General features: G+C 36.6%; 3 protein-coding genes and 1 non-coding gene across 5 annotated transcripts; 3 read left to right on the top strand and 1 right to left on the bottom strand.

The window, feature by feature from the left end:
• Window positions 1-627: 627 nt before the first annotated feature.
• Window positions 628-3843, top strand: pop5 (POP5 homolog, ribonuclease P/MRP subunit). 2 transcript variants are annotated; one of them, XM_007229335.4, is made up of 5 exons: window positions 628-735; window positions 828-970; window positions 1729-1878; window positions 2385-2468; window positions 3615-3843. In XM_007229335.4, exons 1-5 carry the CDS (start codon window positions 716-718, stop codon window positions 3734-3736), a joined length of 519 nt encoding a protein of 172 aa, XP_007229397.1. In that variant the 5' UTR covers window positions 628-715; the 3' UTR covers window positions 3737-3843. The 2 variants fall into 2 exon arrangements, with proteins under 2 accessions (XP_007229397.1, XP_007229398.1); XM_007229336.4 differs by lacking the exon at window positions 2385-2468.
• Window positions 3844-4864: 1021 nt separating this feature from the next.
• Window positions 4865-16726, top strand: rnf10 (ring finger protein 10). Its single transcript, XM_007229334.4, has 17 exons — window positions 4865-5408; window positions 8259-8449; window positions 8696-8901; window positions 10119-10209; window positions 10513-10697; window positions 10804-10940; window positions 11272-11429; window positions 11553-11684; window positions 12102-12297; window positions 12734-12867; window positions 12990-13107; window positions 13201-13302; window positions 13414-13551; window positions 13661-13752; window positions 14028-14085; window positions 14194-14358; window positions 15461-16726. Exons 1-17 carry the CDS (start codon window positions 5264-5266, stop codon window positions 15532-15534), a joined length of 2322 nt encoding a protein of 773 aa, XP_007229396.3. The 5' UTR covers window positions 4865-5263; the 3' UTR covers window positions 15535-16726.
• Window positions 16727-17351: 625 nt separating this feature from the next.
• LOC103027824 (tripartite motif-containing protein 16-like) lies at window positions 17352-23025 on the bottom strand. The gene is made up of 6 exons (XM_015604360.3): window positions 22432-23025; window positions 20362-20457; window positions 19978-20211; window positions 19078-19234; window positions 18923-18973; window positions 17352-18536 (listed from the first exon to the last, which is right to left on the bottom strand). Exons 1-6 carry the CDS (start codon window positions 23002-23004, stop codon window positions 18010-18012), a joined length of 1638 nt encoding a protein of 545 aa, XP_015459846.3. The 5' UTR covers window positions 23005-23025; the 3' UTR covers window positions 17352-18009.
• A 2539-nt stretch (window positions 23026-25564) lies between these two features.
• Window positions 25565-25660, top strand: LOC125806260 (small nucleolar RNA U13). The gene has a single exon (XR_007441546.1). It is a non-coding gene; the product is annotated as a small nucleolar RNA U13 (small nucleolar RNA).
• Window positions 25661-27071: the final 1411 nt, after the last annotated feature.

Below are 27071 nucleotides of genomic sequence, written 5' to 3'. Positions count from 1 at the left end.
TGTGCACTAATTACAAATACATGGGGAAATTAATAACACATTAACAAGACATTTAAATAATTTCGAATTAATAAAATAAGTAGTACATATTAATCACATATTATTATTTTTTTACTGTAGGTTCAGTACCACAAATGAACCTGTGCAAAAAAACTTCCTAAAAACTATAGTAAACCAGTGTTAGGAAGCCTTTAGAGGTTCATATATCTGGTTCCTGTGTTTTATACCAAACCGTTTTATATGTATGTATATATTTATAATTATACACAGTACAGTACATTTTCAGTTTAGTAGCATATTCTTGGACAGGACATTTTTCATCTAACGAACAAATTACATTAAAATTCATTTCAATAATTATTTAGTCTGGTCCAAAAAGTTCCATTTTATTTTATTTTTGCTCTTATGGCGCCATCTCTCGGAATCTCCTGAAAATGACACCCCATATAAATAAACAACAGCGTCAAATAAGGACTTTTATTTTATATAAAATATGAACCAAGAACTTTAGCTAAATATTATACTTTTAGAGACCTAGAAATGAGTAAAAATCAAGCTGAGCGTTGAACCTTAAACGATAAACGTGTCTGAACGGTGTAATGTGGACCGCGTAAGCACCGCCTACTTTGTGCAACATCGAATTGTGATTGGTGCAAAAGCCCACACGTGAAAGCGGTAAAGCGTTGGTCCACGTGGTTCCACAGAGAGCAGGAAGATGGTGCGACTTAAGGCGAGGTAAAAAAAACGTTTTTATGAAAACATGTTAGTTATTTCAGGATGTTTTTAGGCTTTAAAATGACTGTAAATTGCCTGGTGTGTGTTTGCAGATATCTGTTATGTGAGGTGTGCATGTCCGAGAGGAGCATGCTGCGGCTGCTGGAGGAGAAGGATATTTTCCAGGCAGTAAAAACAGCAGTGACCACAGCTCATGGCCAGTATGGGTTAGCGTTGTTTAACATAGGTTCTGCAGGTCAGTACTGCATCACCATACTTCTCCAGTTCCTCTTCATCTTTCTTCACTATTTTATTGCGTTTAATAAGTTTTATAATTATGAACACCTACTCAGCTCATTACGAAGAGTGTATTATTTGATTAAATACCTGTACTTGGCACGAGTTTGTATTTAAATGGCTTTTAAAGTTTTAAAAAATCTGGCACTTTAGGTGCATTTTAACGCATATTAAAATATTGACACTATAAGTTAAATATTGTAATATGTAATATGTGTACTATCTCTAACATGTCTAGTTAAAAAGTTTAAGAGAGCGTTACAGAATTTTACATATGTGTCTAAGATAAAATCCTTTATTAATCCCGCGACGGAAATGTACAATGTTACAGCAGCACAGAGGACCAAGCAAAGGAAGTAGCATGAATATACAAGCAATATATATAAAATAAAAATAATAAAATTCATAATAGTAATAACAATAAATAGATTATAAAATATTACTCATTATGCATATTGCACATGTTGGTTGTAAACATACAAACAATGATCCACAATTTAAAAAATTACACAATGTAAGGTAGGACATTGGATGTAGGGTGTGTGTTTGTGCATTTGCACCTTTGTGTCATAAGAAATTGTTTTGTGTAAAAGCACACCTTTAAGCAATACTGAGCTACTGTTATAAATGACCTGTATTTAGGGGTGCCTTTTTTGTGTTCAGAATTTAAAAGCATATTTAACAACATGTATGGATTCTGCTGTTGTCTCATTTCAGTGAGGTACGTAAATGCCTACACTGGGGTGGTCATGCTACGTTTCCGGAAGGCCCACTATCAGCTTCTCTGGTCTGCCCTTCCCTTTATTACAAGTATCTGGAAGCAAGGCCAGAGGGTGCCGTGCTTTTTTAATTGCATTCATGTTGGAGGTAAGTAGTCACCTGTTTCCAGTTGGTTTCACTTTGCACCAAACTATACAAATGGTTTGTTTATTCGTCACAAGTTTGACAAAACTCACAGTATAGATACCTTCAGTTACTTTTGTTTGTCATTGTAAGTGCCAAAAGACCCACCAGTAATAGCAGACCTGTTGATTTAGTATGTCATCTTAAAATATATTTGATCTAAATTATATCTAAATGACTAATTTTAACAAAAAAACTTTGTTAAAAGTATAATTGTAAATTAATATACTACTAAAGCTTAAACACAAAAAGCAATAAAGAAAACATAACAAAATGTCATGATTGAAAATGCTGGTACACTCTTAAAAATAGATGCTATTGAAGAACCAAGGTTCCTCATGGAAACAAATAGGGTTATTCCTGGGCATCAGACAACGAACCCTTTGTATCATATGTTAATGGTTTGATTGCAATCAGATTTTTGTATTGATTTTAATCAAACCATTCTTATTTGCTCTCCAATTCCACAGGTACCATCAGAACATGCCAGAAATTTCTCATTAGATACAGCAGACAGCAGCTATTTCGAATGCTACCACATTGCAAAACAGAAGGTAAAGTTATCTCTTCAATTATTATATTAAGGATTATTCAGATTGCTTTGACAAATCATTTATAAGACTACTATTTGGGTGTTTGGTCATTCTCAGCACTGCAGTGATTGTAGTTGCATGGTGGTAGCGTGTTTGTGTGTGTGTTGTGGTCAGCCGCAGCAGTGTTGCTAGAGTTTTTAAAGACTGTGTTCACACACTGTCCACTGCCCACATGGCACTGCTGGATGACAATTCTCAGTCTAGCAGTGACACAAGATACGCCACCACCATGTCAGTGTCACTCCAGTACTGAGAATGACTTACCACCCAAATAATACTGCAGGGTCCTAACCATTTAAGATTAGGGTGAAAGGGAGGGTAATAAAGTATGCACAAAAATAGATGGACGACAGTCTGTATTTATAGACCTTAAAACTACTCCAATTTGCTTGATTAGTATTTCAGTGAAATGTTGCACAATAAAGTATAACTATCAGTATGACCTGTAACTACTAAAACCACTGAGTTTTAGTTATTAGGCACTTCTGCTTGTTTGTAATGTCTTTGTTTATTAAACGAGGAACAGAATAATGTTGTGGGCATTCTGTGGTAAATTGACACCACTTTTTATGTTAAAAAGTACACAAGTAAAAAAGAGATTTGCTGCAATCGGACAATTTAAGTTGCAAATTGCAATGTTCTATTCATTGCTATGAAATGAGTGCCCCAACTTTCTTTTTTTTAATTATTATTATTATTATTATTTTGCTATTGCTAAATGTAGTTGCAGCAGTTTGTCTATATGAAGCTGCCATTTGCTATTTATTTTCTTTATCAAAATACTGTTAAAAAACTAAACTAAAATAAAGTGTAATGAAAAACAATTAAACAATAAAAACTAAATACAGGAAAAAAATATACAAACTGTTTCATAGTGACCTACATGTTTCTATATTTTTATATGGTTTAAAAGCTCAGTTATTCTGTCAGTGGATCTGGTTGTTCCAGTTTTATAGGCCAATTTTATAATTAAATTAATATGTAATTTTTTTTAACGTTAATTTTCTCCAACATCCGAGTTACAGCACAAATACAGATATATACTCTATGTACTAATAAAAAAGAAAAATTAAAAGTTTTTTTATATCTATCTGTCCTTTGATGCAGCTGAAAAACAGCAGGTGAGAAAAGCAGTTTTGAGTTGTTCTCTAAACCAACTCAGACAAGACGATGATGACGACGACAATGATGACTATGATGACGACAATGATGATGATGATGGAAAATGAACTGAAGAAAAGACCCAGCTACCATAGTTGCCATTCAACTTTCTGTTCAAAAGAGAAGGATTATTTGAGTTTATTGCATTACAAAATAAATTTTATATATAATTCAGCATCAGGTCTGATGTGTGTTATAGTATGATTGTATGAGCAGTCCAGATTTAGTGTAGATTTTAAAGTCGTCTTGTCCTTTGAGCTTAAACCAGCCGGGTACAATACTTTATGATTGCTTAATAATTTCAAAGTTGAGGTTTTGGAAATTTTGTGCTAGTGTGTTCTGTGTAGCTCATATGGCAAAAGAAAATGATAATGCTATTAATTCACACATTTCAGTAGTTTAGCAAAAATGCCAAAGATGTTAGTAAATAAAATCTAATACAATGTGTAAATATGCAAAGAACTTTAAAATAAAATACAAGTGTGAAATAAGAACGAAGCACAAAAACAGAAAAAAAAAATAGTACAAAGTGCAATAAGACAAAGTCTCAGTCCACTGTTATGCTGACCTTACACCTAATGATTTTCAAGCGATTTCACAGTCACAGACAAATTTCCAGTGTTCGGATAAAATCACGAGTCTTGCTAGAGTCAAACGTTATTTCAAACGTTCAGTGTAAGGTGGTTAGGATTGAAAGTTGTAGTCTGTCATCCTGGTAAAATCAACCGTGTTTAATTTTACCGTAAGTCTTGAGACTTGGCTGATGCGAATAGTGATTCAAACAATGTCAACAACCAATAGGAGAAGTACCGCAAGGCAGGAATATATTACGTGACTGTTTACAAACGATATGAAAAAAGAACTCATTTTGCAGTTAATATGCCTAACTGCACAAGGTTGTAACAAAAGGGGGGGCTTTTAGGCATTATAGAGTTGAACACAAAATGTATTCTATTAAAATATTGATTTACACATTATTTGTAACTTAATACGTAATATGCATTGTATGTAAACTCCACCAGAAGCATGACAGTAAATAATCTCAGAAAAATCTATTTGCTGTCTTGCAAAGAGTGATACCCAGTCTTTGCAAAAGCATTTTAGACTTCTAAGTCTCATCCGGGTCGTTCAGGCTTGTACCAATCATGACGGTTAAAAACGGCATATGGACAAGTGACTGGATAGCAAGTCTATATAAGGCTCCTGCGGGTGTTTACGGTTCCTGTTTGGCGACCCGTCGCCAGAAGCGAGGCCTCGTTTTGTGCCATCTGAATATTGGGCTAAATATTTAATTTCTCCGTTTTCCGATATCGGAAAGCGGTGAACGCCTTGTGGGGCGCTGTAGTTTCCACTACAGGGGAGGATAACGCAGGTTTACGGGGTGAAGGCCCCGCTCTTTGAGCGACAGTCCTTTCTTAATTACTCAATCTTCTTTACTGAGACATCTGGATTGTGTCTCTGTTTTTCTTTTCTCGGAGTTTGTTGTCAAGATGTCGCCGTAATGGAGTATCCGCCTCTGACAGAAATGAACCAGGGCCTTGGTCGCCTGACCAGCATTTGCATCGACCCGTTTTCCTTGTGTTTCGCCCCGTTTAATGCTAGAGAGCTCGGCAGCTCTCTCAGCGGAGCCCGGCCTCAGCGCTTCACCCAGCCAAAGCTATTCAAACATGGAGAAAAACCCGAACGCAGCCCGGTCCAGTTCAACAGGCCCAACTTCTGCAGAGTCTAAAACTAAAACAGGTCAGTCTCTCTTTTATTCTTAGTTGTGTTTTTAATGTGTAGTTATTTACTGTAAAGTTGCATTTCTAAATCAGAAAACCGGAGTGGGTTTGTTTACTTCGCTCTACAGGAGAAGGCCCACCGCAGCTAACCGCTAGCTGGATTTGCTTAGCTAACGTTAGCTTAGCTATAGTTGGCTAGTAGCCCGCTAGGCCCCAAACTGCAGCGCACTGTCCACGTTTTATTAAATCATTTTTTTATTACAGGGATGAGTTTCTATCTATGTAATTATCTACCAGGTTATTTAATCTGTTTTAATAATGCTAATATTCAGTAATGAATATCTGCAAAAGTGTGTTCGCTAGCGTAAATACGTTGGGTAAACTATCTAGCTACTCTTGTTAGCTAACAGGCTAGCTGGGCTTGACAGGCCTCTAAAGCTATTGGCTAGTTTGCCAAATGAGCTAAGCTGTCAGAACTGGCAGAATAATCACGCTTAGCCTGCAAATAACTGATATAAACTTGGTAACAGGTTTCCAAGACTCTAATCTTAAACATTATACATTTAGTATGCGTTGTATGTCAACTTCTGAAATCTGGAATACAATGGTTTTATTTAACAATGCGAGTAAATATGGTTTAACAGCTGTTTTTAGAAAAGGGGACTCCCAGGAAAAGCCCAAATGTTCGAAAGTGAATTATAGCTAAGTTATTTGTCCTGAAATAAATAAGCATGGCGATTCAAGTCTTTTATAACAAGTATGTTGTCATTGATTTACATGAAGTTCACTCGAAAAAGCTTCAAATATTTCTTATAATTGTATTGTTATTAATTGGATATCCAAATATTTGCACTGTAATTGACGGTGACCAGGTCCGCATATCTCTAAAAGAAAAGGCTTTAAAAATGTAAAAGAAAACTAATTCTGATGTAGTTTTGTCTATTGGTAGGTGAGAACTATGCTAAACATGCAATTATAGAACAATTTAAAAGGTTTTACTAATAGACACATTGGTGTATTATTGACATGTTCGATAAGAGTGGAAATCCATGATCAATGAGAAAAAAAAACAGTAAATGTCAGTAACAAATGTATAGCTGATACGTGCAATAAATACTTTTAATACTGATAAAATTGCACCCATATAATATATATATATATATGTATGTGTGTGTATGTATGTATGTATATATATATATATATATATATATATATATATATATATATATATATATATATATATATATATAATGACTGACTTCACTCCATTTTGACAGAACGACAGAACATGTTTAATGTCAGCATTAAGTTAATTTTAAACACTTGACTAATATATTAAATCTGTAATTTTAAATTGACTTCACTTATGCCTGATTAAGTGCAAAGAGTGAAACTGGAGTACTGGATGCTAATAGCCCAGTTTGGTTAGCCAAGTCTCAAATAGTAAATATACATGTTTGTATTAAGTGCCCATGACCTTACCGATGATGCCGTCACTGTTAATTACTTAAAAGTATTCATGTACAACAGAATAGAATTTTTACATTTTAAGTCAGTCACTTTTTTTTAAGTCAAAAAGCAAGTCATGACAAAGACTGTTAATATATATGAAAGCTCACTATTTAGCTATAAAGTTTAATCAAGCTTAAAAGAACATTTTTGCTGAATACAGGGGAAATTAGATTTTCCTTTAATAGAATTATTAATGGATATACATAGACTGATATCAAATATGTATGTGTGAACACTACTGTTGGTCAGCGGCTATTCCTGTGCTTTGGATTGCCATGTGGCTCAAGTAAGAGATTCACAGTTGGAATGGCCTCGGTTTTAGAGAGGCCTACTTTAGGAATCAGCTGACAAGACCTGTGGAACAGAAAGGCATGCTTCAGGCTGACATAATATATTGTGTTTAATATTTTTTATGAAGAACGTCTTGCTTATGTTATTCAGAGCAAGTCAATTTTCTTAATTTGTTTTGGTCAGAATGTGTTTGATCATGTGTGAGCTTTGCCTGGACTTAAGTGATAAGCCGTGTTAAACACTCTGTGTTCTTATCGCGAGAGCAGACATGGCTCTTCTAGGTTCAAAGTTCAACATATTTTTTTTTTCTTTTTCTTTGAAAAATTAAAAAAATGTAAAGTGTGGTGTAATGATCCATATTTTAAAAGTCAGTGGCCAAATGATAAGCAAGCTGATTTGAATGGAATGAAAACATAAATGAGAGAAAAGATGAGATTGCTTTATACTCTTATTTGATCAGGTTGGTGTACTGTAGCAAGTTAATTGACAAAGATTTTCCCTCATCAGTACCCAACAAATAGAAGATTGATACCACAAATTGACTTCTCTTTGACAACCTTGGCCATCAGCTCCGGTGGAAATTTAATTGATTCTTTTCTGCTGTAGGTCATGTGTAACATGGAACTCAATGTATATTTCAATGTAGCAGAATAATAAATCAATGTGAAAATGTGAATAAGGTAAAATTGCTGTAATTAAATATCTAAACTTTCTAAAATCAGTTTAGTAGTTTAATTCTTACTATTCTTTAAAGCAAAACAAAACATATATAAAATAAAACTGCTGACTCTGGTATTCATAAACTACAAAACAGTATTTATTTTATTAGGTGGTCTTTGCTGGCTGGTTGTAAAATTGTTTGTAATGACACATTAACTGACACTGGCTAGTCATGTGGAATAAAGTTCACCACTAGTCATCATATGAGCTGTATTGGAAACTCAGTAGTTGTAAAACAAGGTGTGTTCACTTATGTTCATCGTGTCATTGTTGTGATGTACCATACCATTTTAAACTCTTTTCAATCGTTCTAAATGATCCTTTTTTTATTTCCCACTCCATTTAGATACCAAGAATAATGGGGGCTCTAAGCGGTACAACCGTAAGCGTGAGCCCTCCTTCCCAAAGGCAGAAAGTTTTTCAGGCCCTCGCCGCACCCACCCACAGAAAGGCAAGAGTTTCGACAAGAGACCCCCCCAGAGAGGCGGTGGAGGTGGCAGACAGGGTGGGCTCATGGGCGGTGGGAGAAGAGAAGAGGTGAGTGCTCAAGCAGTTGAAATGAAGGTGAATCAAACATGATGTGTCTAAAAAGGGTTTTGCACCAAAGAGGTCAGCAGTCATAATTGATAAAGTACAATAAAGAAATTTGTTTGTAGGCAAAACACTAAGGATTTTAAGATTTGAATGCAGTTGTAATTCAGCCAATCAACAGATATTAGCCACTGTGCTTTTCATCTTTTATGTTCATGTTTGTAATGCTAATCATTCTTTCTTCCATCTCAGGTAGCAGAAACACACCGGGCCGAGTTTAGCCCGGCTCAGTTTTCTGGACCCAAAAAGATCAGTCTCAACCACCTGCTCAATTTTACTTTTGAGCCACGTGGAGGCCATTTCGGCTCTGTAGGCGATGGTCATTCCTGCTGGGGACGCCGCAACAAATGGGGCCATAAGCACAAGCCCTTCAACAAGGAGCTTTTTCTGCAGGCCAAGTAAGTGATGTGTGGTAGGCTTGGTCAGTTTGATCAATTAATTTAACCTAAAATTAGCCTTGAAAGGTCCGATTTAACAAGAACCTGTATGATTGGACAAGTGAACTAACGAGGCAAAGTTTACAGTGCCCAGTAGAATCTTGGGTATATTATGTTTAGTGTGTTTCCAATAGTGCACATCTTTTTTTAGCTGTTTAATGAATGTTTTTAATTTTACATTTAAAGACCCAACAACTTGGGTTTTTTTTTGTAACTGTGTGTGCATACATGTGTGTACACATATATGTATTGTGCTGCATGTGAGATGAGACTTTTCATTACTCTGTACATACTGCTTTCTATGAATGACCGTATCAGCAAACAAAAATCCAGTTTTGCTTGTTTTGTTTTGAGTTCTATAAACTGAGCAAAAACTCTGATCTGGGTGCTCCTGATTAAACCCGGAAAAGCAGATTTTTCCATCATGCAATAAAATGGTCAGGCACTCACACGTTAGACCGGTTAACTCACTTCTGCATTTAGTTCTAACAACTTATTTGACTATTTTTAAAAGCAACATTGTGAGAATTAGAGATGCAAGTATTGAAGTAGTTATCTGAAATCACATGTACACAGTTGCTGTAAATACAAGCTTTAGGTACCCCTTCATGGGCAGCTGTACATGTGCATTTGTTGACGGGCTGTGAGAAATGGGTACCTCATCTGAAGTAAGTTATGTGGACTGAGTTGGTAGCGTTAGTAAGTGGAGCTGCAGTTTCAAAACACAATTGCTTCATAATGTTGCGTTAACTCTTGTGTACAACCAGATTGCATAAAGGCATTGTGTTTTTTGCAAGTGAATGATTACTCTGAAAACATTATGCTGTTCTGCCATGTGTCACGTTTGACAGGGCGTCTACTTGAAAACCTACTTTTAGACTGGAGTGATGGCAGATTAAGTTAAAAGGCTGACTGACTGCCTGGTGACAAATGCAGACTGTGCAGCTCCTAGTTATATTGTGGGATTTATAAGTTTACAAAATGTTGTCTAAAGCTTATAGTTGAATTCTGAGGTTGCAGAGTTTGAGTTTTTATATATTTGTCGCTTTTTAATATATCAATTATAGCTAGTTTTTTTTTTGCTCTAAGTTTGGCTAGGAGAGTAACGCAATCCTGTATGTTCTGTACATATGCAATGTTGTCAACTACTTGACTTGCATTGTTGTATATCTCTGTAGCTGCCAGTTTGTGGTGATTGATGACCAGGACTACCAAGCTCACTTCACTGACCCAGATACTCTGGTCAGCTGGGACTCTGTCCAGCAAGTGGTAAGAATAACTTAAATATTCTTGATTGTTATTTATTTGTTCTTTATGTATTTTTTGCATTGAGAATGTTAAACCTTGTATATACCCTTAATTAAATCAAATTTAAAAGATTTCAACACTTCAGTGCAATTCTGTTGGTACATTTAATAATGAAAAATTTCACAATGTAAATAGTAGCAACCAGATTCACATTGTCAATAATTGGGGGTAGGACACTGGTAATGCAAGGTGTTTGCATGGCCATGCATGTGTGTTCAAGGAAAGACAGACTGCTTCCCAACCCCTGCTTTTCAACCCTCACAGCGTATCTACAGCCATGAGGTGCCGACGTGCCCGATCTGTCTGTATCCTCCTGTGGCAGCGCACATCACCCGCTGTGGCCACATTTACTGCTGGCCCTGCATGCTGCACTACCTGTCTCTCAGTGAGAAGAGCTGGTCCAAGTGCCCGATCTGCTATGAGGCTGTACACAGTGCTGACCTCAAGAGGTTTGTGTAGCAGCAAATGAAAAAAAAAATATGAAGAAAAAGTAAAAATTTCTCTACAGAGAATAATATTGAACTCTTCTAAAACCAAGCTCTACCTCCTTTCCAGTGTTGTTGCTATGGAGACCCATCAGTATGTGCCTGGTGATGTCATCACTATGCGACTGATGCGTCGGGAGAAAGGTGTGCTGGTGGCTCTTCCAAGCTCCCAGTGGGTCAAAGTAGAGGAGCCTATCCGTATTGGAGGTGAGGGGCACTGTCTTTTTTGTGCTTGTTGTTGACATACTTTCAAATGTTTTTGGATGCCTATTATAATTTATTTAACCAATTGTACTCGGAGGTTTTCAAGTCCTTGTAGAAAAGCATATTGCTGGTAACATATATAGAACTTTGACGTGAAAAAATAAATGATTAAAAAATATTATCAATTACTTAATAATTCAGTACTGGATTCTAGTACCAAAGGTTTGTAACAGAAATGTCATAACACCATTTTACGCTCAATACTTTGTTTGGTTAGTATGTGTAGTTTTCTCATCTATCCACTGTATCTTATGTCCTTGCCTTTTTGTTTCAGATGTGCGTCTAAGTGCTTACTCTAAGCTGTTGTTGGCATCTCGGGAGCAAGTTCTGAGTTTGCTGACCGAGGAAAGAGGAGCGCTACAGATGCAGCTTAGCCAGGAGAAGGATGACCCGCAGGCCTGCTTCATACAGAGTGCCCTGCTGCAGTTGCAGGTGTGCACATATCTACTGACAAACAGAAAATCATCTCATTATGCTGATTTTGTTCTTAGCTGAAGATATCATGTTTGTATTGCAACAGTCAGGTTTAAATAAAACTATCTATTGTGTTTGTAGGAGCGAGAAGATGCACTGCTGCAGCGGAACAGTCAGAATGGAGGCAATGTTGAGGGTGCAGACATGAGTAAACTTTCCCTAACCGACTGTGTTGCTCCTGAGGTGGCTGTTAACACCTACGCCAGCTCCAAGGTAAAAACTTGATGGACAGTAAGTTTTAGAATTTTCACTTGCTAGTCCATTTTATTAAGTAAAGTATTCTGCACACTATTGTTAGCTTCATACATTTTTGAGGAAATCATGCTGTGCATTGCCATCTAGATTTACTTGAATGTTTTGGTACTTTTTTCCCCATCCCCACAAATATCTGAAGTTTTAAGACTGCCAATAGTGGCATGCTGTATTAAAATGCAATAGGTCCGTGCATTTATTACTTTACTGACTTCTAAAGTGAATATTAAGCAGAAAATATTCCCTCTTAAGTTAAATCCCTAAAGTGGAATTGCAGTAGTAATTTTCTCACTTAATTCCAGTCACATTCTCCCAAGTTTTTTTTTTTTTTTTTTATCATTTAAATTTATATTTCAATTGTTCTTTTGTTCTCTGTAGCCCATTCTGCAGTATGCGTCTGCTTTTGACGATGAGGTTCAGGATGTCCCTGAGGACCTGCCTGAGGACCTGCCTGAGCCTGAGGAGGTGACTGAGCCAGACTCTGTGCTTGAAGAACCTGAAGAAAATCCTGGTCAGAGTGTGGCTGCATCCCTTCCAAATTCACAGCATGGCCCATTCTACTACTTCTACCAAGGTTTGTGTGTTGTACATTAATTCAAATGAGTGGTTTACAGATTAAGTACTGTTGGAGACTGTCTGTGTTATGGTGCTGGGTTTTCTGCAACAGTGGGTTATACATATTTAAAGGGAAACTTAATTTGCCTCAGTATGAGAATGTAAATATTGTTAGTATTACTTTGAAATGGACACCCAACTTATTTTGTATATGTACACATTCAACCTACTAGCTTAACCTCAGCTGCTTGTGCCGTACATATCAGGCGTTTTTATTTATTTATTTATATATATGCATTTCTTTTTTTTTTTTCTTTTTTTCTCCTTACGTTGTGTTGTAGACACTAAATACTTGTGAAGTGTTTTTATGTATATTTGCAAGTTTATACCAGCTGTTTCAATTATATGTACTTGGAAGTTAAATATTCTCCATGTTGCTCTTTCCGTGTGTGTAGCGGAAGATGGGCAGCAGATGTTCCTGCACCCTGTTAATGTGCGCTGTCTGCTGAGGGAGTACGGCAGTCTGGAGAACAGCCCTCAGTCAATCACTGCTTCTGTAGTGGAGATTGAGGGGCATACAGTCAACGAGGTGGGTACACATAATGTAATGAAATATGTTGGACTGAAGGATGTATAACATTTACACTGTAGTTGGACAGTCACTAATTTTGCACCTTTCCACTAATTATTTTGGACCTTTTTGTTTTGCAGGATGTTCGTCGTCGGCACCGTTACCTGTCTCATCTGCCCCTGACCTGTGAGTTCAGCATCTGTGAGCTTAACCTGCAACCACCCATCCTCTCCAAAGAGACACTGGACAGCTTTTCAGGTACACACATGACTAGCTATAAATTTAAAAAATGCAGCAAATCAAGGTATACAGCAAGAGTAATCAACTGACTGTGCATACTGTGCTCTATAGATGATATAGAGAAAAGAATGCGCCTGAGACAGAAGAAAGTAAGGGATGAGAAGAGGAGGGAGAGAAGGATTGAGATGGAGGAGAACAGGAAGCAGGGGAAATGTAAGTGGTAGATTTGTTTTGGTTTTTTTTTAACACAAAATGCTTTATAGAGGAAAGGATCATTTTGTTTGTTTGCTTAAGGGAATTAGCTTTTCTGATTTCTGTTTTTAGATCCAGAGGTACACATTGGACTGGAGAACCTTCAGCAGTTCCCTGCATTTGGCTCTCCTCCTCAAGACAGCCCTCCAATTCCACCACCTGAGCTTCTGTTTGGACCTCCATCTCCTCTCAGCAGCAGCCCTACCTCTGGTAATACATTTAATTACTGTTTAAATGGTGAACATCTGTACAGTTTTTATTCTTTTTATTTTGGGTTTGTTTCTTTTGTGATGCATTAAATGCTTTACTTTTGTTACAGATGGAGTGATGTTTCCCAGTCTGCATGGGAACAGTCCCTGCCTCAGTGTGGGTAGTATAGAGGAAGATTCTCACTGCATGTCCTTTGCCCAGGTGAGTCTCACTTATCACCACACCTCCCACATGAGGACATTTTATTCGAGTACTCTAGTATCATATACACTTAACATGACAAGTCATGCGATAGCTGTAAACAATTTGATCATAAAGTGTTGCCTCAGGGGATTGCTTGGGAGCGCTCACAGCTATAAGTTGAGGTATCTTGTGAGCATGATGGAACACTGGCTTATGGCAAATTTGTGTGTAACATTCCTTGATTCACGCAGGTCACGTTTACAATTCAAAACTGTAAATTCTTATCTTTTTAGATGCTGAGAGATGGAAAGGCTCGTGTGGATGCTGGGCCCAAACAAGCCCCAAAGAAAGGTGAGACTTCTATAGAACATAATGAATTTAAATAGGCCAAAATTAACTAAATTAAAACTTAAAACTTTAATTAAAACGTACATCCCCTACTGTCTACTGTGATACTAGATGTGTTCCTGGCTCCTCCGGTGGCTGACAGTGATGGGGAGAGTGATGGCTCTGACCGGGTGCCGGTGCCTAACTTTCAGAACTCCTTTAGTCAGGCATTCGAGGCGGCACTGCTGCAGCTGGACCACAAGCCACCTGCCCCAGCTGACGCTCTAACCACCTCTGGTGAGTCTTTCCTTGTGTCTGCTCTACTTTGGATTTTGCAAGTTTAGTTTGGTTTCAGTTTATTGTCAGGTGATATTAAAGGAGAATATCACATAACAATTGAAAGCAATTTCTTGACCTCTAAAGTTCATGGTTGTTGGATTCTAAATCATACAAATTTAAACCTAAAGAAGCCTTTAATTAAAAGTGGTGCTCTGTCTCTGGGCCTTTCTTGTAGTTGGTGTACCTCCCTCCTCCCCACTGCTCCACTGATTAGGCATTAAAACAGTTCACACAATCATGTTCCCCCTTGTGGATGGCTTAAAATGTGCATTTGTTAATCATAACCCTAACCAGGTTCTATATCTCTTAGAATTCCAGTACTAATGGAATATTTTAGGCAACATCTATCATGGAATACACAAGAGTATTGAGTAATTTTATAGCATTTGAAGCATTGCAACATTCAATGGCAAGTGTTTGCTGTTCTTTAAAAAAATAAATACAAGTGTTTTTTTTTTTGTTTTTTTTTGTCTTTGTTTTTTTTTTTGTTGTTTAAACACCCAACAGCAACTAAATTTAAACCTAAGTATCTGAAATGTGAAAGAACAATAAAAACATACAAAAGACTAAATTTGACAATTACTTCTACATAAACACCTTTAATCTTTAATGTTACATTACCAATAAAAAGGGATATTTGGCTGAAAAATATATATGCTGACATGGCGTTTCTACTGCTGTGGAAAAACAAAATACAGCGCAGACTCTGGCTCTGTGTTTTATGTGTAAAGAACACCACAGAGGTAGCTGCACACACTGCTTCCTAATGTGACAGTTTGCATACTGATCTGATTATCTGGGTGAGGTGTGGACTGCAATTCACCTGTTATGGTTGCTTTTCTCCTTCCCCCTAAACATATTAACTTATTATACTGCCCTCCCATTCTGCTGAAGGAGTTGCGCGTGTTGTCTTTGTACCAAAAGGAACCGAAACTAATACCTGACCTAGGGCTTCAAAAAATCCTTAAATAACTGCTTTTATACATGACCTTCTAACACACCTTGTGGTTATGTCTTTGTGACTGTTGAATTGATTTTTCTCTTGTTTTGTTTCTTTCAGAGGAGAAAGGAGGGAAGAAAAAGAAGAAAAAGCAAAAGCTTCTGTTTAGCACCTCTATGGTTCATACAAAGTAAACAAGATTACACTTTTTCTCCTCTCCATACCTCACACTTCTCATACTTTTCCTTTCAGCTTTCCTTAGTCATTATTTTGCCTTTTCTCCTCATCCCTGTCCCTCTGTCCTTGATTTGTTCTCTACTGTGTTAGTTTAGCCATGAGTAGGCCCTGAATGGAGGTTCAGTGACTAGCCAAAGTTGTGGTTGAGCTGAGTGATCTAACAACTGCAGTGTGATACATGCTATAGACCCAGTATTACTAATATAGCTTAGTTGTCGCTGTGGGCTATTTTAAGAGATCACTCTGATATTTTTTGTAAATTCACCACGCTGCTTAATACACATTTTTAAATGTTAACTTGCAGCTTCACTTTTGTTGCATTCATTGATTATTGTAGCACTGCCCCAAGCTAACTTGAGTAGATTTAACCTCCGATTGTGGCCATCATTATGCAACTGTTAAACATGTCTACGGTGTTGAGGGCAATACTGGATGTGGGGTACAGAGGGGCATAAAATGAAGCAGTCAGCCAGCTGCACAAATATTGATACCCTCTTTACCAATATATCTAAACCCCTTTCCGAGCACCAGCACCAGTATTCTGTTTCAGACCAGATGCAAGACAAATTTAAAAAGAGGCACATAAAGTTAGTCTGCTTTCTCTAATTTGCAACGTGAGCATGTCTATTAGACTGGAGCTTCTTTTCCCTTTGTTCCCCTTGTTTTCCTCCTCCTTTCTCCTTCCCTTCAAAATATGACTCACTGGTTTATTATGGCACTTTATATTCTCCACATATGCATCAGCTATAATCAGCAGAATGCAGTTTTATATTGCAGTAGATGTGCATATGATCTGACATTCTGAGACACATTTCACTTTCAGTCATTGCCTACCCAGAGCTGGTAAACAGTGATTGTGATGATTGAATGCCTGGTTGCTCAAGCTGACCAGGTTTAGATCCGGTACCCATCCACAGTGTTGCTAAAGTTTGAAGCTTCAGGGAGGTGCAGCCTCCCATATTTTCTATGAACCGAGTAAAGAAATGGCATGAAAAGATCTGGTTAAATGTTTATGAATTTTCTGGATTGTTTAGAGGGTGGTTCTTTTTCTTTTCTTATTTTTTCTTTTTCTTTTGGATCTGCTTAGAGGGAACCTGTGTTAAACATGCATATTGACTCAGAATGAATAAAGGATTATTATGCACTGTCTTGGTTGTCCTCTGTGTTTGTCTCTGCAGACCCAGTCTAAAACATATTTACTGTAGAGTATATGCAATATATTGTTTAAAAGTGATTCTTAATTCATTTATTTTTTCCAAAAGCACCGCTGAAAATTACAGGATCGACCGACTTTGTCTTAAGTGTTGCTTGGTTGGGTTTTAAATCACCAAATGTCTGTCCACCTCCCTTTCTTTCCTCACCATTTCTTTATTACTTTAAAATAAAATGTTCTGTCACACAACAGAAAATACGTGCAAAATCACTAAAAACCCGTGCAGTCACAGGCCTAGCTGTGTTGTGTACTCTTATGTGCATTACTATATTTAATTAATAGAAGCCTTTGGATTCACGTTTTCACAGTATTTTTGATTATCTGTCTATCTATGTCATGTTTTCTTAATCATATGGTTATGTTAATATTGGTTGTTATATGACCGATCACTGGGTGCGGGTGTTTCAAACCTGGATTAGTTCTTTAGAAAGAACTGCAGTTTGTTGTATATATCTTACGTTTTAGGGATGCCCATGTGACAATCAAGCTTTATGTTGTAAAAAGGTAAATAAAATGCAATGTGTAAATATAAACTATGATTTAAAAACTAATGCAATGTAGACATGATAAAAAGAAAAGAGAAGTCAAATAATTGCTTTGACAACCATTTAATATTTTAAATTATATTCCTAGAAGTGTGAAATCTAGGTCTAGACATATCAGCTCTGCTGCTGCTTAGCATTGTTGGGTAATTATATACAATTTATAATTGTTACAGCTAGAAAAGAAAGCTTTGACTTAAGTAAAGCTGCACATGTCTACTCAATTGTGCACAAGTTTAATAATTATTTTGTTGCTGAGTTACATAATTTCAACATTTCCACCACAATCATAAGCCAGTTAAGTAGCTTTTTATGTATTCACAGTTTAAATATTAAAACTACAGCTGCAGCTATATTATCAGCTACATAAAGTCTTAATTTCACATGCTAGTCCATTTTTCATGTGGATCCCAGAGCATGGAATGATACTACATTCTTTTGAGGTTAAAATGGTTACTCAGTGGAGGTGTCATTACCATGCACTACATAGCAGTGATATGACCAAACATATTAAGGTTTGGATGTGTTTTTAGGCCATTTATTTAGCACTACTTTCTGATTATAGAATCAAACCTTCAATACTGAAGATGAATTGACTTGTTGACTGGGGCTGTCACTGAACAATCTTGTTAATTTGATTTTTCACCAAACATTCACAATTACTTTAGGTCATACATCTAAACAAATAAACACACTTCACAAATCTGAACAAAACTGGTCCTTGACCAAACCCCAAACCCGGGGTATAGGGGCTGAGTGAATGTGGCCTTGACTCTGAGGAAGGGCGTCATTGTGTCAGACACGCTGAAGAAGGACAGAATTCCTGCCCAATGATCCACATACACTCCTATTCTGGAGGAACCGGAAACTACAGGGAGTTTAGTCTCTTTATTGTCGTGTCTGAAAGAGAAGCCGGAGTCAGAGCAGATTAAACTCCAGGACTGATCGTTATTCCCAAATTCACACTGCCTTTCAGGCCTGCTGGGGTCTTTATATGAGATGGCTATATGAACCCTACCGTTCCACACTACCTCCCAGTAACTGCGTCCAGACACACTTTGTTCACACAGCACCTGTCTACACTCGTCAAGGATATCTGAAATATCAAAATACAGCTTCCGACTCCACATCGCTTTTCTGTTTCCATCAGACAAGCAGAGTTCTTTGTGTGCCGTGCTCAAATCCATTGTGAGGTGACAGTAATCTGGTGAAATACAGAAAGGCAAGACAAATTTCAACCATTATGTGAGGCATATTTTAATTATTGTAAATGCATAAGTTAGATATCAGCAATGCTGTAATATGAGCATGCACAACATGAATTCTTTTTCAATATATACACTATATGGACAAAATACTGGGATATCTACTCATTCATTGTTTCTTCTGGAAATTATTAATGAGCAAATGCCCAGAGCAGTGGGCAGGCATTGCTTAAGGGCCCAACAGTGATAGCTTATACAACCTAGGTTTTAAAACCCACAACTCTGTTATCAATAACAAAGTACCCTAACCAGTCAGCTGAAAAACATATATAACTGTGTGAGTGCAGCATGGATACACTGATTTATTCAGATAACTCTTCCTTACATTTCTGGTATTCCTTCCTGGTCGCTGGCTGACAAGGCTGCAAAGTGTAAACTGTTATATAAAAAAAATGATGAAGAAAAATAGTAAATACATAAATGCATTCAGTTTTATGTCAATCCCAAAACTTTGACCAACAATCTTTATGACACTCTAACCTCCTTTTGATTTGATCACTGTAACACTGCAGACATCATCCACTTGTTCTTTTACTCCAAACACAGCTTTCCTCAGTTCTTCTGTTGAGAAGTGTGGAGTGACATTAAAGGGTGTTAAGTCTGCAGTCTCCTTTTGACCAGAGAAAGACTGGAACCTCTGCAGAGAGATAAAGAAAAAGCCATGGGACAGGATGTTATGGCAAAATAGACACACAGGAAGTAGACCCTTAATGTAATTGTTAGTTTTTTTCTTATTTGTTTTTTTTTTTCAGCTGATTCTTATTCTAGTCCTACACAAAACCTTTTTGGCAAAGTAGTCCTAGGTTTTTTGAACCTCAGTAATGATCTAAAACTTGTTGAGATATATATTCAAGAGCACTGCTCACCATTCATTAATTTTTAATCACTAATTATAAATGATTAAATCATTTTGACTTATTTGCATTCTTAATTGCATCCTCTCTCTGTAAATAAGATCCGAACTAAGGATTTTTAGGGCTAGTTGCCCCAAACAGCATAAGGCTTCTTTGTATGTATCTGATAGTTTCTATTTTCTCTCTTTTTAAAACAAGTAGTTATTTTTGCATAATGTGTTATAACTTAAGCTTTTTTTCTAAGCAAAATACTTAGTTATCCAGTTTAGACTATTAGCTATTAGTAGTTTTTGTCCTTGAATTCATTTTCCTGGTACTTAATTAAGTTGCAATTGATGTAATTGAGAGTTATGTATAGGATACTTACCAAGGACTGTGGAATCCAGTACCATAACCTAGATTACAGATTTTATCTAGCTTATGAAATATTGGTCTACAGAAAAGTCTGTGAGTAAAGTAGACCAACAGATCCAGCTAAAAACCCGGTTATCTTAATTTTGCCTGCTGTCTAGTATCGCCTCTGTACCTGTAGAAAGTGGATGTGATCCTCTGTGTGTGAAAGCCGCTCCAGAGCAGTGTCTCTTCTACTCAGATCAGCAATCTCCTGCTCCAGTTTCTTCAGCAGTTCTTCTGTATGACTTAGTTCAGCCTTTTCCTGAGCTCTGATGAGCTTTTTTACCTCAGAGCGTTTTTTCTTAATGGACTGAATCAGGTCAGTAAAGATCTTCTCACTGTCTTCCACTGCTACCTGCGCAGAATGCTGTTAGGAGACATACAGTGGAGACGATTCATCTAAAGCAACTTTCTGATTTATTGTTCGCTGTGCTGTCACCCAATTGTCCGACAGCAGGAGTAATACAATCTCTTTACTAGCAGTCAGATGTTGTTTTCTCCTCAGGTTAGTACTTACCCTGAGGTTCTCCATAGCCTCTTTCAGCTCTTGTAGCTTCTTCTGTCTCTGCAGGATTCCCTGCTGGAGTTTTGTCTGGGTCTTTACTAACCGCTTCTGTAGACAGACAAGACCATTGTCTCAATCTGGAGCATACAAATGTCAACAACAAAAGTTGTCAATTGGTCAAGACATGTAGACCTCAACACTGTAGCTACAATACAATGCCAAAAGTATCAGGACACATTATTTTTTGTGTATCCAAAATCAGAGATATTGGTGTTCCAGATTTTTTTTACTAGATATGTAGCTTTACTGTGAAGATAACTCAGGGCAATGTGCCAATAGGGTCATGTTTTTTTCTCATTTTTAATTTTTATATTATTTTCTTCCAATTTACATGGACGATTACCCAACCCACCTCTTAGGACTCCCCCTATCACTAGCACATGCCTCTGACACATGTGAAATCAGCCCCCTCTTTTTCAACTGCTGCTGATGCAGCATTGCTGAGTAGCAGCGATCTCGATTGGAGGAAAGCGCAGCGACTCAGTTCCGATACATCAGCTCACAGATGCCTTGTGCTGCATGAACAGGATTCGAACCGGCGATCTCCTGCAATCGGGTCATGTTTATCTGCTCTGAAGAGTCCAATGGATACATTATTTCTTGTAGACACAATCTAATTTATTTTCCATTCAAACTTCTATACCCATAGTACAATGGTCACACCTACAATTAATAATATTGTCAATGGACAGTTGACAGGGCTTAAGATTGCTTTTCTGGAGTTTGGTGATGAAATATTTGTTTGGGCAGTGCAATTTGATAAGCAAACAGTTAACACCTCTTTTAGTGGCTCCTGCCACGATCCTTTTGATTACAAGGTTCGTCTTCTCGATCAGTAACCGTCACTGTGTAGTCTTTCCTCCCTGGCTTCCTTCCCCTGTGTATATTTTTTGAGCATTTAGTTAATTGTTATCGATTGGCTTCTGTATTGGTGTTTGAACAAATTATAACTTACTCTGGGACTGTTGCTGATATACATCCATGAGTACCTATGCTAAATTGTTGTTCTATTGCAATCGTCGGTTCCCTAAGCTACCAGAACCCTAAGAGAGAATAATTTGCCTTGCTCTCTCTGAGTGGTGAGTGATGTCTGCAGCACAAGGCGTCTGTGAGCTGATGTATTGAAACCGAGTCGCTGCGTTTTCCTCTGAGCACTCTGTGATGCTGCTCGGCAATGCTACATCAGCAGCAGTTCGAAAAAAAGGCGGTGTCAGAGGGGGCATGTGCTAGTCCTCACCCTCCTGGTGTTAAGGCATCACTAGTGAGGGAGGAGTCCTAATGAATGGGTTGGGTAATTGGCTCTGTAAGTTGGGGAGAAAATGGAAAAAAAAAAATAAAAAAAAATATTTTTTAAATGCGCTGACCTAATTTAGTTCAGTGTTTTTATCACAAAAGGGTTTTGCCTAGATATTTTCATGCTGAGAAAAGACAACTAGGTTGCATGTAACCACTGTCCATGATTCAATTAAGATTGTTTTAAGAATACAGGAACTAGTCAAGCTGTTTGTGTGTGAATTTTCACATTTGCGTCAACAATGGGTGCAACTTAAAGTAATATAATTCAATAATTAATGAGTAGTTTTTGTCACTGAAAAACATTATGGGACTTGGTACTTGGATCCAGTTTCCAGTCATATTTTTTGTCACTGTTGGTATTTTATATTTTGAACTGTAAAATCCCATACCAGAACCTAGATCCCAGATCTTAAAAATATATAAAATACTCTGTAGCATATTGTTAATGATAACATCAGTCTACAAAAGAGTATATGTGAATAAAGTAGTAGCTGAAACCCTGTTGTCTGCTGTCTAGCATTACCTCTGTACCTGAAAAACATGGACATAATCCTCTGTGTGCAAAATCTGCTCTAGATTATTGTCTCTTCTACCCAGATCAGCATTAATATGAAGGGTTCTCAACTAATATTTGGACAAACAGCTTAGAATCAGAGACAAATCAATCCTCTTGAAGTTAAAATACTAACAACTGCAAATCACTGTTTTGGCTCGATATTTCTTTACCTGCATCTGAGATCTTTCCACTGCAGTTGAGACAGTTTCGTGACCACTGTGTTCATCCATTGTGCACATAAAACAAACAAATTTCTGATCTGTGTGACAAAACAGCTCCAGCAGCTTATCATGACGAGAGCAGGTCTTCTGTATTTTGGCCGAGGCTTTAACCAGTTGGTGCTTCTTTGACGGAGAGGATTTACAGTGAGACTGAATATGAGCTTCACAGTAAGATACAAGGCATTCCAGACAGGACTTGACAGCTTTCTGTTTCTTCCCGGTGCAGATGTCACACTCCACAGCTCCAGATTCAGGAGAAGCAGTGGGTTGAGGACTTGGCTTTTTTTGTTTCTTTACCATTTCAGCAATCAGGCTGTTCTTGTAGAGCGCAGGCCTTTGATTGAAGGTGTGTCTGCACTGGGGGCACCTGAAGATTCCCTTCTGATCATCCTGATCCCAGCAGTCTTTAATACAGATAAGACAGAAACTGTGTCCACAGGGAATTGTAACTGGGTCCTTCAGGAGATCCACACAAATCGAACAGCTGAATGCAGAGTCCTGAGCTGGTAAAGCTTCTGCCATATCTAAGGTGCTCTCCGCAACAGACTGAAGACTGAAAAAGAAAAAGCAAGGCAGAGGTTAGTTTCGTTTTTCTAGAAGGTTGAGTGGCTTTTCCAGTCCAACCCGTATTTCTTTCACAGGGACTTTATTAACTGATCTTTAATTTAAAATTGTTGGGAGACCAGTTTAAGTTTATTTTAAAAAAGGAGTATCTTTCTTTTTTGGAGTAACTTCGTCTTCACCACTACTGAAGTCTTTTTCCTAGATTTTGGGAACACTTCTGTCAGGATTTGGTTCATTCCTGACTTCCAGAATCAACCAAAAAGTACTGAATGGTGAATGTCAGAAACTGGAGGACCCAAAATGCAAATAGTTTGACCTAACAGACTTAACTTAACCCAGTCAATTTATCATTTTGTTTTGTTTTTAAAAGTATTGCAGGCCTAGGAATTAACTATTTAAACAATACATATATAGTATTCTCAACATATATAGCATATTTTAAAGAACTGCCAATTCTGGCAGCATAATATATCAGCAGCACAAGAGAAGCATGTAACTCCGAACCATACTGTGACAACTTGGATAACAGAAAAAGTTGATATGTTCTTACAGCCTATAACACTGAGGTCTAGCAATTAACATACACATTACTCTAATGCATGCCCAGGAAAAGGTAATTTTGGGCAGCAGAAAACACAAAGATGGTAAGTAAGGGAGAGGCCACACCCAACATGCAAATATATAGTACCAGGAGCCTTATGGGAAAACTGTATAAACCAACACTGTGGAAAGAGCTTTGACACGTGTAGTTACTAAAAGATGATTGAAAAAGGTTGAAATCACATTTTTTAATTGGCTCGACAAGCATTTTTACATTTTCAGGTTGAAGTTCTCTGAACTCATTTTATTGAGTTGTACTGGCCGGTAAGTTCATTTAACTTGATAATATTAGTTCTCCTGACTAAAACACAAAATCACTTTTTAGAGTATAGTTATTAAAAGTTCCAACTCAAAGGTCTCCGTTTTAATTTATACGAGCCCACAAATGTTCACCTAATTTATAATAGTTAAGTAATGTTTGGAAATATCCAATTTTACATAAAGCAGACTTAATTTGTTTAAGGTCAAACTAATTGTTATGAGAACCACGGGCAAGATGGCGGCAAAAATAAATAAAAATTACGATAACCAATATATTACAATAGTTTAATGTGTAGTTTCAATGTTTCATGGCCATTGTCTTAGGAAATCCCTTGTAGTTTCTCTCAGTAGCTAGCTAGCTATTTTTACTGTATGGAAAAATTAAATAAAGTAAAAGCTAAAAAAAAAACGTTTTTGAGGACATACAATGCCCTTAAAATTAACTGAAGAGCTAGGTTGCTAAACGTCAGTGCTACACTGCTATCACATCAGCCTGACAGGGTCCAGTAGTAGTTAGATTTAATCTTTTCTAACAAATGAAGCATTGAAGAATTCATCATTTATCCTGTTCCAATGGTAAAGGTTACACTTGAAAACAGGGGATAGCAGTAAAAAAGAGAAAATGTGTATGTATAGTGTATCTATACCCAGATAGCAAAGGGACATCACAATCAGTGATTGTTTGGAGAGACATGTCATCTGCTGGTGTTGGTCCACTGTTTTATGTCATGTCCCGGAAAATCTTACAGCACTTCATGCTTCCCACTGCTGACAAATTATATGGAGATGCGGATTTCATTTTCCAGCAGAACTTGGCACATTGCCCACACTGCCAAAGTACCAACTGGTCTTATATTATATTCTAATATTTTGAGAAACTGATTTTTAGGTTTTCATTGATTGTCAGCTATAATCATCAACAATAAACTATGTAAATATTTAAAATAGATAACTCTGTGTGTAAATAAAGTAACTTTTCAATTATGTCCAATTTTTTGAGATGGTACTGTGTACAGTTTAGAAAGTGTAAAGAGGCTGTTACAGCTATTTCAGATATAATAAAAAAACACAGATTGTGAACTTGGCAGTGAATTATTCAGACCAACACTGCACATGAAAAGTTGATACATTTAATATATGAAGTTAAAATATTAATTTTATAATTGTATATGTTGTGCTTTAATTACAAATATTAAAACATTTTTACACAGGTAACAATTTTGAAAACAAATATATATATTTTTAATTTTGGTAATTTTTATATAATAAAAGTTACTTTAATAAATCCCTATAAAAATAGACTGATATCTGTTTCTTACTGATTTTAATAACAATTAAGTACATGCTGTATTTCTGGATGCCACGAGGTGGCGCCAAAGACATACTGCACACGCGTCAAACTCCCAGAATGCCCCTCTCATGAATATGATTAAAAGCTGTATTCCTGTCGAAAGAGTTTGAGGTTTTCAAGCTTTTCTGCCGCAATCGGGCGTTTTTGCTGCAATAAATAGAAAACACAACTAATACATGTGTTATTGCTGTGATTGGCTGTAATTTTACTATGAACATTAAAGAATTGTTAAACTAGTCAGTTTACCCTCTTTCAGAGTCCCAATCCCTGAGACTATCTCTAGTGTATGTCGTTTGCTTCAGCATGATCTTTCCAGTTCATACAAATGATGATTGGTTTATTCACAGCTATTGTGAGATGCGTTACCTTTCTTGTTACGCATAACGCATAAACCGTCTGACTGGACTGGACATATAAACGTGTGTTTTTGAATAGTGTGAAAGTCATGAGATAATACATTATTCATGAAATTTTTCTTTTGAAGTTGTTTGTTTTTGAGATGTTTGCGTATCAGACTTAAGTAATTTCTTATAAAATGTTTAGGGTCTTTGTTTGTGTGATAATTAATTTCCTTATATATAATGAAATCATAGGAACATGATGAAATTGGTCAATTAAATTACCATTAATATACATTAATTAATTAAGTTTTGATTTATCTGTCTAACATTTAAAAAAGTTACTTTGTATTTTGCTATTATGAACACAACTTTTACATAACACTAGTCAGCTAACCCTCATTCAGAGTCATGATGCCTGAGACCGTGTCTGTTATAAGAAAGCTCTATGTTTTTATGATCTTTCCAGTTCATACAAATGATGATTGGTTTATTCACAGTTGTTGTGACATGCGTGGCTTTTCTTGTTGCGCAAAACGCATAAACCATCTGACTGGACTTGGAAGTTAAACTTGTTTTTTTATATACTGTTCATAAGAAAAAAAGGGGGTTATGAAGCACTTTCTGTTCCTGTTAACTTTTGTTGGTAGAACTGCTTGAAATCCAGTGTATTTCATTTATTTTATAGATGGTGAGATCTCTGCCCAATTGTTTGTTAAACAGGTTTAAAAGACAATGAATACACAAAGATATCTTAAGTTTTAATAAACTTGTGTAGCATTATAAAAGTTACTTTTTATTGTGCTTATATGAACACAAACTTTACATGATACTACTCAGCTCACCCTCATTCAGAATCCTGATGTCTGAGACTGTGTCTGTTTTAAAAAGTCCTACATCTTTATGATCTTTCCAGTTCATTCAAATGATGATTGGTTTGTTCACAGCTACTGTTGTGAGCTGTGTGGTCTTTCTTGTTATGCACAACCCATAAACCGTCTGATTTGACAGGCTATCTAAATACAGTTTATAGGTGATATGAAAGTAATAAAAAATAAGATTTTCTTTGTTATTTTAAAAGTTTATGCAAATTATACAGGCAAAAATATTGTCTGTTTAGTGTGAAATAATTTATTCTGAAAGGGTATAAGTACTATATTGTTGTAATTCTGTATATATGCCAGCTGTGATTGAATATTTTGATACTGTTTTGCAGCTATTTACAATAAAACTAAATCTTTGCATTATTGTTTGATAATTTTTAATGTTGACATCGTAGTAATATAATATAGATTTAATGACAATTAAATGACAATAAATGACAATTAATAAATATATAACTAAAGTTTAAAATTGTTGGTGTAAGATGTTAAAGGTTTTTTTCTTTTGAACAATTTTGAACAAACTATATATAAATCTAGTCAGCTCACCCTTATTCAGAGTCCTGATGCCTGAGACTGTGTCTGTTATAAGAA

The sequence above is a fragment of the Astyanax mexicanus genome, chromosome 12 (assembly GCF_023375975.1).
Source record: "Astyanax mexicanus isolate ESR-SI-001 chromosome 12, AstMex3_surface, whole genome shotgun sequence".
NCBI classification, from domain to species: domain Eukaryota; kingdom Metazoa; phylum Chordata; class Actinopteri; order Characiformes; family Acestrorhamphidae; genus Astyanax; species Astyanax mexicanus.
The sequence above is the reverse complement of the archived record's forward strand: the minus strand, read 5'-3'. Positions and strand labels throughout refer to the sequence as shown.